Source organism: Carcharhinus amblyrhynchos, chromosome 6 (assembly GCF_965287045.1).
Source record: "Carcharhinus amblyrhynchos chromosome 6, sCarAmb.v2.hapA, whole genome shotgun sequence".
Lineage (NCBI taxonomy): Eukaryota > Metazoa > Chordata > Chondrichthyes > Carcharhiniformes > Carcharhinidae > Carcharhinus > Carcharhinus amblyrhynchos.
Window position 1 is genome coordinate 74,986,410 of NC_137329.1, and position 16,217 is coordinate 75,002,626.

The 16,217-nt window shown below is 44.6% G+C and overlaps 1 protein-coding gene across 1 annotated transcript in view; it reads left to right on the forward strand.

The window, feature by feature from the left end:
* Positions 1-621: 621 nt before the first annotated feature.
* tmtc1 (transmembrane O-mannosyltransferase targeting cadherins 1) overlaps positions 622-16,217 on the forward strand; it is a 177,065-nt gene continuing 161,469 nt past the window's right edge. The window contains exon 1 of the mRNA XM_080190684.1: positions 622-994. Coding sequence (XP_080046810.1) covers positions 699-994 — 296 coding nt within the window. The 5' untranslated portion in view covers positions 622-698. The remainder of the gene's footprint in view (positions 995-16,217) is intronic.

Consider the following 16,217-nt stretch of genomic DNA (forward strand, 5'->3'; position numbering starts at 1 on the left):
CCCCTCCCTATCCTCCCCCTCCCCTCCCCTCCCCTCCCCTCCCTATCCTCCCCCTCCCCTCCCCTCCCTATCCTCCCCCTCCCCTCCCTATCCTCCCCCTCCCCTCCCCTCCCTATCCTCCCCCTCCCCTCCCCTCCCTATCCTCCCCCTCCCCTCCCCTCCCTATCCTCCCCCTCCCTATCCTCCCCCTCCCCTCCCCTCCCTATCCTCCCCCTCCCCTCCCCTCCCTATCCTCCCCCTCCCCTCCCTATCCTCCCCCTCCCCTCCCCTCCCTATCCTCCCCCTCCCCTCCCCTCCCTATCCTCCCCCTCCCCTCCCTATCCTCCCCCTCCCCTCCCCTCCCTATCCTCCCCCTCCCCTCCCCTCCCTATCCTCCCCCTCCCCTCCCCTCCCTATCCTCCCCCTCCCCTCCCCTCCCTATCCTCCCCCTCCCCTCCCCTCCCTATCCTCCCCCTCCCCTCCCCTCCCTATCCTCCCCCTCCCCTCCCCATCCTCCCCCTCCCCTCCCCTCCCTATCCTCCCCCTCCCCTCCCCTCCCCTCCCTATCCAGGGTGATCCAGTCTGTGCTCAGCCTGGCCCCGCCCGGATCGCGTACGTTTTGGGTGGGCGGCCGCAGTTTCCCTGGGCCGGCGAGCGCTGGGTTGCGGGAGCTGCGTCCTCCTGGCCGGGGCTGCCGAGGATGCGATGCCCGGTGAGGGATGAGGGTGCGAGCGGAGGACAGGGAGCCCCCGGGCGGGGCTGCGAACTCTCCCCGCCGCTCGCTGCCTCCCCTTTGCCTGGTGCATGGGCTGTGCGCCGCTCTGTGCGCTGCCGCTTACTGCAACGGGCTGAGCGGGGAGCTGGTGCACGATGATGTGTGGGCGATCGTGAATAACCCGGACCTGAGAACCCCCACCCCCCTCCCCAACATCTTCCGTAACGACTTCTGGGGCAAGAGCATGGGGGACAACAGCAGCCACAAATCCTACCGACCTCTCTGCATCCTCACCTTCAGGTCAGTGCTTTCTTACTCCCCAACTCTGCTACTTTGGCTCAGCACCCTCCAACAATAAGCAACTTGCATTGATATAGCATCTTTCACATCCCAGCAGAAAAATAACCAGTAAAACGGGCAAATAAGAACACTGGTCTGAACTGGTCTTGTCTAACAGTGAAACTGTGGGATGGGTGGACAAGAATGTTGGTGTGGGCTAGGCTTGTATATTTAAAATTGGGACACTGTTAAAACGGGGAAGTAAAAATGCTAGTATGAAATGTTTTTTTCCTTTCTGGGATGGTAGGGAAATATTCCAAGGCATGTACGGGAGTGTAACCAGATCACATTTGACACCCAGACCACCTAAGGACATATTAGGACAGGCAACCAAATTGTTTGGTCGCAAATGGCAGATTTAAAGGGATGCTTGCAAGGAGTGGAGAGGTTTGGAAAATGTATTCCAGAACTCGGGATCCAGGCAGCTGAAGGCATGGTTGCCCAACTGAAACTCAGGGATGTCAGCCTTGGAGGAGTGCCGATAACTTTCGGTTATGGGGCTGCACAAACACAAGGACTTGATTTGAAGACAAGGATGAGAATTTTATATTCAAACATAAATTCAAATTAAATTAAAAACATCAGCAAGTAGGACTGAGTTAAAAGATTGATATTGCTGTGAAAAGTTAAGGGGGCATTAAAAATAGCACATTAAAAAAAATCCTTTTGTTTATTCATTCTAGGAGTGTTTGAAATGGGTAAGAGCAAAGGGCTATTTTTACTTTCAGGGTTGTTGGAGGTCTTTTCATGATTCCTCCAGGAATGTATGCAACCAAACTTGGCAGCAATACATTCCTTCTATCAGTCCTCAAATACTGAGCTCAGACTGTAGGGTCAGTACAGAAGATCAAGCTGTTGCATAAAACATTTGCTGTAAAGTAGGTTGAAGATTTCTTTTCCCCCTTCCAATTTTTATTAGCTTTAAGCTAAAAATAAACAAACTGCAGATTCAAAGTCCAAATCATTTTTTGCAATATTTTTGTAGTGTAACTTCATCCAATTAAAATCAATATTCCTTAAGCCCTCACCCATGACTTTTCCTTTTGAAATTAATCTAGTCAGTTTATGACAAATTATTATTCCATGTGTGACTGTAGTGTTGTTTTAAAACAATTGGACCCCCCTGTACTTTCATCAATGAAGGTTTATTTTTGGATAATGCTCCACTTGCTTTTTGGGAGAGAGAAAGAGAGAGAAAAAGAGAGTGGCGGGTGGGGGGAAGGTGGGTGGTGGGAATCCTTGCTGTGTCCTTGGGAGGGAGCTGGAGAAATGAAAAATGTTAAGCAGCAATGAGACAGTTTGATTGCACTAATCACCTTGTTAATTATTGTTTTCTATTGCTCAAAAGCAGCCGTGCAAACCTTGGTTGGTGATTAAAAGCAGATGTTTTAACCCATGTTGGTAGAAGCTAGTTTGCCATACTATTGTCTGTGTGCGTATGCATGTACACAATTATACATATATAGCATCTCTAGTGAATTGTTTCAAGAAAATGTATTTGCTAATGCTGCAAATGATAAGCCAGCTTCAGTATTCTCTAGTGTCTGTAGTAAGACTCCTAGTAGTCTCCCAAGTGGGCCAACTGTTAAAGGCAGTGTGTCTCTCAATTAGCCAACAGTCTGTGAGTTACAACAAGCCTTGCCTTTGCTCGGGTAACTTAGGATGCAGGAGGGAGTGGTTGCGTGTGTTGGAATATGGGCTAAGGTTTCCACCCTCTGTCTCGGCCACATCATTATTCAAGCAGTCAAACTTGGCTAAGGTAACTCGTAGCATTGCTGGCAGACTCCTAAATCTGGCCCATTTTTGCATGGGAAAATAGACCAGTTTAGTTTGAGAACTTTCAGTACCTATGGGACAGTACATTAATACCAGTCAATGCATTTATTGCTCTGAAAAGGAAAGTGGTGAAAAATTATAGACGATTTTTAAAATTCTTTCATGGCATGTGGGTGTATCTGGTTGGGACAGCATTTATTGCTCATCCCCAACTCCCCTTGAACTGAGTCGCTTGCTAAGCCATTTCTAAGATCAGCTACATTGTTGTGGATCTGAAGTCACGTGTAAGGATGGCAGATCTCCATCCTTAAAGGAAATTACTGAACCGGATGGGTTTTTAACAACAATCAATGATAGTTTAAGGGTTGTCATTAGAATTTTAGTTCCACATTTTTATTTGAATTCATATTTCACCATCTGCTATAAGAACATAAGAACATAAGAAATAGGAGCAGGAGTAGGCCATTTGGCCCTTCGAGCCTGCCCTGCCATTCAATAAGATCATGGCTGATCTGTCGTGGCTCAGTTCCACATTCCTGCCCTCTCCCCATAACCCTTAATCCCCTCTCTCATCAAAAACCCATCAACCCTCTTCTTAAAAATATTTAGCAAGGCAGCCTCCACCACTTCAACAGGCAGAGAATTCCAGAGATTCACCACCCTTTGAGTGAAGAAGTTCTTCCTCAACTCCGTTCTAAACCGCCCCCCCTTTATCTTGAGGCTGTGCCCCCTAGTCCTACTGTCCTTTCTGAGCGGGAAGAGTCTCTCCACCTCTATCCTATCCATCCCATTCATCATCTTATACGTCTCAATGAGGTCTCCCCTCATTCTTCTAAACTCTAACGAGTACAAGCCTAGTTTATTCAGCCTCTCCTCATAGCTCAACCCCCTCAACTCCGGTATCAGCCTAGTAAACCTCCTCTGCACTCCCTCCAAGGCCAAAATATCCTTGCGTAAGTACGGCGCCCAAAACTGCACACAGTACTCCAGCTGCGGCCTCACCAATGCCCTATACAGCTGCAGCAAGACCTCCCTGCTTTTATATTCAATCCCTCTCGCTATGAAGGCCAGCATCCCATTCGCCTTCCTGACCACCTGCTGCACCTGCAAGCTGGGTTTTTGCGACTCATGCACAAGGACCCTGAGGTCCCTCTGCACCGCTGCCTGCTGCAGTTTTTCTCCACGTAAGTAATAATCCTTCCTACCATTATTCCTACCAAAGTGGACCACCTCACACTTGCCAACATTAAATTCCATTTGCCAGTTCCTGGCCCATTAGCCCAGCCTATCTAGATCCTTCTGCAGACTCCCCCCACCCTCCACACAATTTGCCTTTCCACCAATCTTGGTGTCATCAGCAAATTTCGACACCCTACACTCGGTTCCCTCCTCCAGATCATCTATATAAATGGTAAATAGCTGAGGCCCCAGCACCAACCCCTGAGGCACTCCACTAGTCACCAACCGCCAATCCGAATAGCACCCATTGACCCCCACTCTCTGCCTCCTATTTGACAATCAGTCCTCTATCCACGCTAACACCCTACCCCCAACTCCATGCCCCCTTACCTTCTGCAATAACCTCTTGTGAGGTACCTTGTCAAACGCCTTCTGAAAATCAAGAAAGACCACATCCACCGGCTCTCCTCTATCCACCGCCCTAGACACATCCTCATAGAACTCAAGTAAATTTGTCAGACACGACTTCCCCTTAACGAAACCGTGCTGCGTCTGCTCTATCAAGAAATTCCCCTCAAGATGCCTCGCTATTTCCTCCTTGATGACGGATTCTAACATTTTACCTACAACAGACGTTAAACTAACCGACCTATAATTCCCCGCCTTTTGCCTGGCACCCTTCTTAAACAACGGCGTAACATTAGCCGCTTTCCAATCTTCTGGCACTTCCCCAGAATCCAGCGACGTCTGGAAAATAACCACCAAGGCATCCACTATCACCTCCGCCATTTCTTTCAGAACCCTCGGATGCATTCCATCCGGTCCTGGGGACTTGTCCACAATCAGCCCCTCCAGTCTGTTGAGCACCACCTCTCTAGTAACAGTAATGTCATCGAGACCCTCCAGTCCTACCACCGCTATCCTGGATCTCTGGATTTCTAGTCCAGTTACAATACCACTCTGGTTCACTGTGGGGCAGCATGGTGGCACAGTGGTTAGCACTGCTGCCTCACAGCTCCAGGGACCTGGGTTCAATTCCTGGCTTGGGTCACTGTCTGTGTGGAGTTTACACATTCTCCCTGTGTCTGCATGAGTAACCTCCAAGTGCTGTGGTTTCCTCCCACATCCAAAGATGTGAGGGTTAGGTGGAATGGACATGCTAAATTAACCCTGAGTGTCCTGGGATGTCATAGGTTAGAGGGATTAGTCTGGTAGCTATGTGGGGATAGGACAGGGTGGGATTGGTATCGGTGCAGACTCGATGGGCCGAACAGCCTCCTGCACTGTAGGGATTCTATTCTAGGAGATTTGGTGGATTGATACCTGGAATGGGCAGGTTGTCTTACAAGGATAGGTTGGAAAGGCTGGAATTGCTTCCAGTAGAGTTTAGGAGAGTGAGGGGTGACTTGATTGAAGGATTTGGGATCCTAACTTTGGTGGATGTGGAAAGAACGTTCCTTCTTGTGAGTGAGTCCAAAACCAGCGGGCACTGTTTTAAAATTAGGGGTCGCCCTTTTGGACAGAGATGAGGGATTTTTTTTCTCTGAGGGTTGTGTGACCTTGGAACACTGCCTCGGAAGGTGATGAAGGCAGAGTTACTGAGTAATAAGGCAGCGATAAATTCTGAAAAAGGGTCATTATGGACTCAAAACATTTACTTTATTTCTATCTTCAAAGATGCTGCTAGCCATGCTGGGTTTATCCAGCAGTTTCTGTTTTTATTTCAGATTTCCAGCATGCACTGTATTTTGCTGTTACTTGTAGATTGATTCCCTTGCCCAACAAGAATCTAAGGTTACCTGGGGTAAATGGGGAATGTGAAACTCAACACAAACAGATCAACCATGATCTTACTGAATGACAGAGTAGGCTTGAGGGGCTGAATGGCCTACTTCTATCATTTTGAATGTTTGCTGCCAGCTCCCTGAATAAGATAATTGTGCCAATAGTCTGGTATCGTATCTCCAGTCGTGTTTTCACTAAATGAAGGTGTGTCTGTCCTTTATATTGTGCACTGGTCAAATCCTTGTATTGTGGAGCTGGTCCTAATGAAACACAAGGCACGGTATTTTTTTTCTGACCAACAGTAATTTGCTGAATCTCTTGCTTGTAACTATGTCTGTTTTCTGTATTCAGGAGTACATTTGCCGTGTGTGTGACCACAATGGAATGTTGCAACATCTGCAAAGCTAGTGATTGAAACATTGCTGCGTTTGTGTAATTTTAATTGCAATTTTGTGTAAAATGTTTTACCAACGTGAGCCACTTAAATGTGAAACTTGGTACACTTTGTTTCTATCTATGCTAGATAGAGAATGCTTCAGCAACAACACAGCACGCGACTCCCCAAAAAACTATAAACACCAAAAGTATGAAATTTAAAACCCCAGTGTTAGAAATGTACAACACTTAGAGAAAATAGATAGGTTGAAGGTTTGGGTGTAGAGCCTCCATCAGATTTTAAACTGTAGCAGTTTTCCTCATGTTTTATATTGTCACTGGAGACCAACATCAATTGCTGTCTATAATTACTCCTGTTTATCCATTGTTCTCAGAAATTCAGCGTCAGATATCGAGTCTCTTTTTGTCATGTACTCCCTGAAGAGTACATCTTTACAGCTGATTTTGGATGGTATATCACCTTAGTCGTGCTGAACATTCCAGGGAGTGGACACGTATCTGTGATTTCTGTGTATGGATGAATTGTTTCTCCTGTTGAGAGTGGGGTGGAGCAGTTTGAACAGAGACTGAGTGTTTCCTTACAGAATGGGAGGGAGGGAGAGAATCACTCAGCTTCCCAGGAGTGATAAAATGAATGTGTGAAGACATTAATTGAAGGGTTATATCACAAGGACAGGCTGAATAAACTTGGCTTGTGCCCTTTTACATATGCAAGCTTAAGGAGTGATTTAATGGAAGTGCTTACAATTTTAAATGGATTCAGTAAAAGTTCAGTAAAGCAGTGTTAGCTACCTCTCAGTGCCAGGGACTCGGGTTCAATTCCGGTCTCGGGTGACTGTGTTGAATTTGTACATTCTTCCTGTGTCTGCATGGGTTTCCTCCGGGTGCTCCAGTTTCCTCCCATAGTCCAAAGATGTGCAGGTTAGGTGGATTGACCACCTGAATTGCCTCTTGGTGTCCCAAAATATGTAAGTTAAGTGGATTAGTGGGGAAAATATGTGGTCAGGACCTGGATGGGATGCTCTGTCAGAGAGTTGGTGCAGACTTGATGGGTTGAATGGCCTCCTTCTGCACTGTAGGGATTCTATGACGTTGATATGGAGAAACCATTTTACTTCAGAAGGGAACCTGAACAAGAGGATAGAATCAAAATTAGAGCCATGCCATTTAGGGGTGTTATCAGTAAGTACTTTGTCACTCAAAGAACAGTAGCATTCTGAAACCCCATCAGTATTAGCTGTGGGTTGAAACGTTCAATATGGAAGTCACTAGATTTTATTTTTATGTAAGGATATTCAAGGAGGTAGAGCAAATGGGGCTGAGGTACAGATCAGTCCAAACCTAACAGAACTGCAGTTCAGGCTTGATAGGCTAAATGTTCCGATTGGTTGGGAATTTAGCAAAAATTAAATGTGTTGTAGTATGGAGGGACAAAAGAGTTATTTTTGTCATTGATATAAAGCAGCACAGCCAACTTCAAAAAGATTGCTGTTCCGTGCAACATGAAATAAAATTCCTAATATAGTGCAGATGATTTATCTGACAGGGTTAAAAAAAAAACTTGAGTGGAGAATGAGTTCCGGGATCTCTCGAGTGTGGTGCTGCTTCATGTGGTTTTCTCTCTCTCGTGGATACACTCCAGGTACAGTGAGGTAGATTTGCGTCTTGAGAACCGGTGCGACAGCACTTGCAATCAGCAAGGGCGAGGCTTAATGTTGATTCCGTGCCCGGTATATTTCTGCAGACTGCTGAGCCCTTTAGCAGCATGATTGTATTGAACTAAGAAAGAGGGTGACACAATGTTAAGTACCATAAGAAAGTAATTCAGGAAATATTTCTGTACTTGGAGTGGTTAAGAGTATGGTAATAGTACCACGTGGAGCAGCTGTGATGAATTTTTTTTCCAAATTAATTCATGGGATGTGGGCGTGGCTGGCTGGGCTAGCATTTATTTCCCATCCCTAATTGCTCTTGAACTGAGTTAGATCATTTCAGAGGGTAGTTGAAAGTCAATCACATTGCTGTGCATCTGGAGTCACATGTAGGCCAGACCAGGGAAGGATGTCAGACATTAGAATCACAGAATCCCTACTGTACAGAAGAGGCCATTTGGCCCACTGAGTATGCATCGTCCACAATACCACCCAGGCCCTATTCCTGTAACATTAACCCTGCTAAACCTCCTGATACTAGGGTCAATTTAGTATGGTCAATCCACCTCACCCGCACATCTCCGGACTGTGGCAGGAAACCAGAGCACCCAGAGGAAACCCACACAGGCGTGGGGAGAACGTGCAAACGCCGCACAGACGGTGGCCTGAGACTGGAATTGAACTGCTGTTGTAAAGGCATTTCCCTCACCAGAAGCTTGCAGGCTTGTTGGATAAATGCTGAACTGACCTGGGAGATTTGTGCTGGGATGTTGCCATATGGCCCAGTGTTCCTCACGTAGAGAGGGACTGGCACATAACAAATCTGGTAATATCATAGAATCCGATCTCGGAAGGTGACCATTCAGTCCATTGTGTCTATGCCGACCCTTTGGAAGAGCTATTCAGTTAGTGCCACTCCCCTGCTCCATGATGGAGCCTGATAAATATTTCAGTTTTCAAAATATATCCAATTTGTGGAATTGAAAGTTGTCGGAGTGATTAGCAAATATCCCTTAGGGAAGGAAGTATGCTGCATCTACCCAGCCTGGCCTGCTCATGACGAGTGCACTGTATGTGGTTGGCTCTTAAGTGCCTTCAGATGGGCGATGCATACTGTGTTCACAAGGTTGCTCATATCCCAAGGACAATTTTTAAAAAAATCAGCTGTAACAGAGAGCCACCAGTATCTCAACATTGGCTGTGTTCCCTCTCCTCAGGTGCTATCAGACCTGCTGAGATTTTCTAGCACTTTGTTTCAGATTCCAGCATCCTCAGTAATTCAATTTTAGCTTATTATAATAAAAAAGATTTGGTAGGAAGTTAGCATTTTTTCCAAGGTCATATTGTTAGTGTACCAGTGTCTTATTGTCAACATTCTCCTACTTTGCATAAATGTTGAGATTCTCAAAAGGTTTCTTCATGTGTGAATTTTTTAAAAATGTTGGAACTGCTTGAATTGTTAGCATTTAGAAAATAAATTATTTAATTAGAAGTGAAGCATGAGTTTTGACAATGCTAATTGTTAATTAAAATAAAATAAAGCAGGGAATCTTTAAAGAAACATCAACCATCGTCAACCCATTGACGCACTAAGAAGTCAGTGGATGGGTGAAACGCAAACACAATCACAGAAAATGGATGCTATTTATGAATCGGAATGGGACCGTTTCAGAGCGGCAAATGGTGGAAACTTGATTGGAGAGATTCAGACCAGGCGGTTGATGGATCAGGAAGGTTACAACATGATCAAGGACTTTGTAGAGTAAAAGGGAGGTCAGACATGAGCCAGTTAGTGAGGACAGAGGATGGCTTTTCTTCAGAGAAGAGAGGATGTTGACCCCTGATTTTAAAGGGAAAAGGAGAGACCCCAAGGAGAGGGTTAGTTTACAATATTGACTCAAATGGTGGGGTTAGTGGGCGTGAATGGGAGAGTGAAGGGTGGGCCTTTATTGTGAAAGGATATTAATAGTTTTGAGAAAGAGAAGCATGCGCAAGGTAGAGAAATGGTGCTCGAGAGGAAATGCTAAACAATGCCAGCTCGCTTGGGGCGGTTTCAATGAACACACTACTGACACTCATCTTCACTGAAAATCCTTGCTGGACAACAATTCGGCCCTGTGAGTCTGCTGTCTAATTAAACATCACATTGTGTTGAGGAAGATAATAGAATCCTGAAGTTTGTCATTACTCATATTAGCTCCGTAACAGTCACTTATCTGCATTGCTTGTTCCATTTGTAGTTAATTTGAATAAACTGTAATTAGTTGCATTAGAGAAGGATGATTTGTATTATAGGCTTTGTTGGCAGTTTTTGATGCCTGATACCCTATTTGTATTACAGAAATGTAATTATACAGATTTCCATTGTTGCTGCTTATATCTCAGGAGCTGGGGGAGAGGAAGAATGGATACAAAGATTTGGCTAAATGGAAAATTGCTTCATCCTCAGATTATGGACATTGGTAACAAAGCCAGTGTGAATTACTGATCCCTAGTTGCTCTGGATGGTTTGCCCAAGTGGCATGCCTGCTTGAGCCTCTAGTTCATATGCAGTAGGCACTGCCACAGCGAAATTAGGTTGGGAGTCTCAGCTGTGATCAAGGGATGCTCATATGTGCCCAAGTGAGGACATTGCTTCACCTGGAGCAGAGCTTGTAGTTACTATGCAAACTCTTCCCACCGCTTTCTAGGTAGTCGAGGTCAGTGGTTGAGTTGCTGCAGTGCACACTCGAGGTGCACTGGTAGTGGCAGACGGACTGCCCATCTGGCAGAATGTTTTGTATCAAGTTATTTGGATGAGGGGCTTGATGGATCTGGAAAGCAGCAACATGATCAATGACCTTGGAGAGACAAAGGGGGGTCAGACATGAGCCAGTTAGTGACCTTTCATCAGCGCCTTGCTCCAACAGCACTTGATATCAAAAAGAAATTGACTTTGTGCTTGCTGATGTCCCTGGTTGATACCTTGGTGCAGATCCAGCAATATCTCGATTGTAAAATTCTCATCCTTGTTTTCAAGTCCTTCAATGATTTCAGATTTTGTTTAACAAAGCTCCTGTGATGCACTTGGCGAAGTGCTACCTTAAAGGTGCTATATAAATGCAAGTTACTGTAAAATGGACCAAGAATAGAATCCTGTGGTGCATCAGACAGGATGATGTGAGTATGAATGAAGGAGTCATTTGTGATTTGCTAGAGTTGGGACAGATGTAGAGTTCCATAGTGGCAACAAGAAGATGGTTTGTGGAGATGTGGTCAAGATGGGGAGGAGAGTCAATGAACCAGGATGGTGGTTGGACTGGATTTTGGTGAATTTGATCAGGAGTTAGGCTGTAGGAATCTCTACGTCTGTATCCTCAGTCTCCCTCTGGCTTAGCTGCTCTGGTTAAACTAGGCACTGTGTACATAAGAACATAAGAAATAGGAGCAGGAGTAGGCCATCTAGCCCTTGTGTGCCTATGTCGTCTGACCTTCTTATTCCATGTTTAATGACTCAACATTATGTACTTTCACTTCTAGAACATTGCTGACTTACCTCCATTTTACTTCCTTAGCTGCTAAATTATAAATCCTCAACTTTATACTGGCGTGCAAGTTTTCAAATGTTCCTCTCAGTGGCTTCTTTCACTTTTGACAAATATCTTTAGCCCAGTGGTCTACGAAGTGGTTCCCAATCAGTGTGGTCTGATACACTGTGCTGTGAAGACACCCCAAGTGCTCCACGAGAAATAATTGAGAATTAGTGTAATTAAACTAAAACTAATCTTCTTCTTCAGCTTTATGGTCGGCATCTCCAAGAATTGACAAATCTTGGGCCTCCTGTGCGTGCACCAGCTGGGAAAGAGCTGCACGTGCGTGGTTTACATTTTTTTAACCTTGGTCAGGCCCATGCACAAGACCAATGGGACTTGGAGCTGCAGAACAAAGGCCCCACGTACCTGCACAAAAAGCGAAAACTCAAAAAAAAAGCTGCAAAACCTCTGGGTAAAGCGAGAGAGACAAAGAGAGGGTGTTTAAAAAAAAAGTGAGAGGACAAGGAGAAGTTAAAAACAAAGTAAGGGAAGAAAGCAGAGAAAATAAGAGTTGTGCCTTAAGAGGTGTGCCAAGACATATAAAAGGTTGGGAATCGCTGGTCTAACATTCTGTCCTTGGTGATCTGCAGTATACCAATGTCAATGTCATCATCTTTTTTACGCTCCTTTCCACAGCCTTCCTTGTGTCTGATTGACCTTTAGTCTGCGCCCTCAACCCAAGGTTTACTGCTCAGTCCTTGTTGCACCACATGCCTCACACATTCATTCACTGTATTCTAGCTGTTTGATACAGGCTTCCTCTCAAAATCCTTTTCTACAACCTAGTTTTCATTTCTTCATTTCAAAGATTGTTTTCTCGGAACAAAGGAGGAATAATTTTATAATTAGAGCCAGACATTTGAGGGCTGATGTGGGAAGTGTTTCCTGACAAGAGGGTAATGGAAATATGAAACTCTCCCAAAAGGAGGGGCGTTGTGAGGGTGCTGGGGTAGGGGATTGTGAGAGGAGGGTGGGGGTTGGGAAGTCAAATAAATGCTCCAAACTGAGACAGGTTGTTGGGTAAGGATGTTAAGGGTTGGAGAATAAGACAGGTAGATTGGGTTAAGGTACAGATCAGAGTTCAGACTTGACCACAGCAAATGTTGAAATTTGAATTCAATAAAATAATCTGGAATTAGAAACCATTCTGATTGTCGTTTTTTTTTGAAAAGAAAATCCTGTTTGGTTCCCTTAATTCCTTTTGGGAAGGCAATCTACCATCCTTACTTGGTCTGGCATACACGTGACTCCAGACACAGCAATGTGGTTGACTCTTAAATGCCCCTCAGGGATGGGCAAAGCAATGCTGACATCCCATGAGCAACTTCTTAAAAAATGATCTAATTAAATGGCGAAAGTGACTTTAGGGGTTAAGTGGCCACCAATTGCCCTGCCTTTTGCTCAGTGCCTCCATCATCCCTGTGTTAACCAGCCTGCAATGTCCCAGTACATGGAGCACCTTGAGCTACATACCTGTGAAGACTGTGGGTTCACACTGACATCTCCAATAACCCTTCTTCATCCTCCTCCTTCCTCCCCCCCCACATTTTGTTGAATCATTTGTATTATGTTTTTGGTTTAGGCTGGTCTGCTTTCTTATGCCACCTCAGTGTCAATAGTTCTGTTGATGAAACTGAGCAGAGATCTCGCTTGCAGTAATGTTGATTTAATTCTTCTGTTCCAGCCTTGAGCCAGGAAGGCTATGGCCTTTCATTTAATTAGATATAACTCGTTTTTTTTATTAAAAGCTGCAAGTGCTGAACCTTCCTGAATGTCAGAAGGTGGGTAGGGTGAAACAGATTACCCAGCTCTGTTGTAATTAGTCTCACGACACCAGGTTCAAGTCCAACAGGTTTATTTGGAATCACGAGCTTTCAGAGCACTGTTCCTTTATCAGGTGATAAAGGAGCAGCGTTCCAAAAGCTTGTGATTTCAAATAAACCTGTTGGACTTGAACTTGATCTTGTGAGACTTCTTTCTGTGCCCACTCTAGTCCAACACTAGCATCTACACCTCTCTGCTGTAATTAGAGGGAATTGTCCTTGAGCAGACTTGAATGGCCTACTTCTGCTCCTATCTCTTATAGTCTTATGACCTTATTCTATTTCTCTTCCCCCACCTAATGGCACAATAAAGCAGACTTTCGTCTGCTTTCATAGTTTATTCCTGGGACAGGCCCATAGCCTGTAGGCAGAGGCTTATAGCTTGAGGATCACTACTTCATATCAAGCATGGCTGACCAGATGTCTCCCACTCTGACCATAGGCAAGCAGCATGTTGGAAAGTTTTTGCATGTTGACACTCAACGTTTGGCTGTGTTATGAACCTTCTTTGGCCAACAAGTCCTGGAATGGGACTTGAACCTGCAGCTTCTGGCTCAGAGACAGAGTTGCTAACCACTGCACCACAAGGCTTCCATCTTATGACCTTATGGTCCTCCTAATCCTCTCCTTTAGGATGAAACTTAAATTTTTCATCTAACAGTTTTTTTTATAACACTCCCATGAAACACCTGGGGCCCTTTTAACTGTGCTAAGGCAAGTAATTGTTTATAAACTTTACTGTTGATGAGTCAAACCCTGGAACTCTTTACTTAACAGCAATGAGAGTATCTACACCACAAGGGTTCCAACAGAGGGCCTACCTCCATCACTTTGAGGTAAACTGAGGATAGGCAATAAATGGCCTTGCCATTGCTAACATAGTGAAGAAGTGAAAACTCCTCAATTTTTGTTCTCTCTACAGACTAGAAAGTACAGGCCTTGCTCTTTTCCCCCAACCTTAACTTTTTAGAATTGTTTGCATTTTTTAAGCTTTATCAATGTGAATTAACAGGAGGGGAAAAGCAAAGTTGGATTAGACAATTAACAAAGTAATTAGCTCGCAATGATTTTTCACATGCAAGTAATTGATTGTTCTCTCTTCTAATGGTAAGAGTAATTGTCGGGCAAAGTTGCATACCAGTACTGCAGATTACCAGCCTGTATCTTCTCTCATCAAAGAGTGGCCCACTGAGATGCTTGTTAAATTCACTCTCACATTTTGAATGATCCAGTTGAGAGGGGATTTTGAAAGGACTGAGCTTGAATTGATCCCAGGAGCGTTTTGGGAACGCTGATCTCTCTCTGGCAGTCAATGTTTAAGGATAAATCCTGTTGTTTGTCTGATGCTACCCTTGATTTTATTTGTAACACTGGACCTTCACCTGCAGGTTTTGTTCCCACGTGACAAGGTCTTCTGTTCCAACTCCAGCAATTTTAGCAATGAATTTGGAAGGACAGCCCTGACTGTTTGCCTCTCTTCCATGCTTGCCCAAGTGAATCTGAGAAGGTGTCACTTGGCAGGACATGCCAGTTTGCTTGAGGTTTATGACATCCTCAAGATGCTAATCATGCTAGATAATATGGATAAAGATTGTGTTTTTATTTTGTTCATATTAGTTGGCCCTTTTTTTAGTATGCTAGTGATGACCTCCTAGTGGGACAGTTGTTGTGATATTTACCTCTTGGCTCACTCCAGACCAGGCCAATGCAAATCCAATCCTTCAGTTCCTGTGTATTTGTGTGTGCTTGTATCAATCTGAACATGCCTGTGTGTATTTCATTAAAATTTGATCTTCTGTTTGTTCTGCCATCGATATCCCTCTCCATTCCCTCCCTATCCTATATTATCAGGGCGCTGATTTCTTGCTGGTATAAATTTTTACTGGTGCATGTTACTTTCCAAGGTTTTCAGCAGCTGGCCATCTTTCTGATGTATCTGCAATTTAAACCCAATCCTTTCCTTCATGCTCGCGCATGCTCTCTGCAATTCAGAAGCTGAATCCTGAGAGACGTTTTGATATTGATCTTCCACGATTGCTGAGACTACTTCAAATGCTCGTCAGTCTCCACAATAAGCCACCTCATGTTGGATAATGTATCCAGCCTTTACAGAACTGAGCTGTTGGGTTAGAACATGGAAGCATATGGATCCAAGGTGGAGAACTGGAGTCACAGATCAGCCACGATGTAACGAATAGTAAAGGGAATTGACAAGGTGGATGATGAACAGATGTCCCCCCCCCTCTTGTGGGACAGTCTAGAACAAGAGGTCATAGATATTGAGTGAGAGGAGTTAGGTTTAAAGCTGAGATGAGGAAAAACTACTTCTCTCTGAAGCTTGTGAATGTGTGGGGCTCACTGCCTTAGAGTGATTCTGTCTCCACTGCAGTCAAAAGATTCAAGAAAGAAATAGATTTGTTATTGATGAAAAGTAGGATAAAGGGCTACGGGGAGCAGGCAAGAAAGTGGAGTTGAGACCAGGATAAGATCAGCCATGATCATGTTAAATGGTGAAGTGGGCTCGAAGGACTGAATTGCCTAATCCCGCTCCGAATTCCTGTGTTCCTAACTGAATGACACAATAGGTTGAGAACTGAATGGCCTTCTACTTATCCCCATTCTGCAGCCTTCCCTAATTAAATTAGAAAGATTGATCCTCTGTCTTTGGATATGAGTTACACTGGGAATGTTTCAGAGAAATATGACCTTGTGATTGCTTTAAGCCTCTTATTATTAACTAGCTCCAGTTTCCCATACCACAGATATGACAGCTGAGAATAGTCAAAGTGAGTTTAGCTAATTCCTAATTGCCCTTGAGAAGGTGGTAGTGAACTACCATCCTGCACCGCTGCAGCCTCAGTGCTTCTAATCCAGTGAAATCAAAGATGCTCTGGCTTGTGTAGGGTTATGATAAAGAAAATCAGTGTTGTCTGTAGCTGAAGATGAGGAAGTATGATCTTGAGTTGGCACCGTATATACCCCACCAGCCTTCAATTAGCTG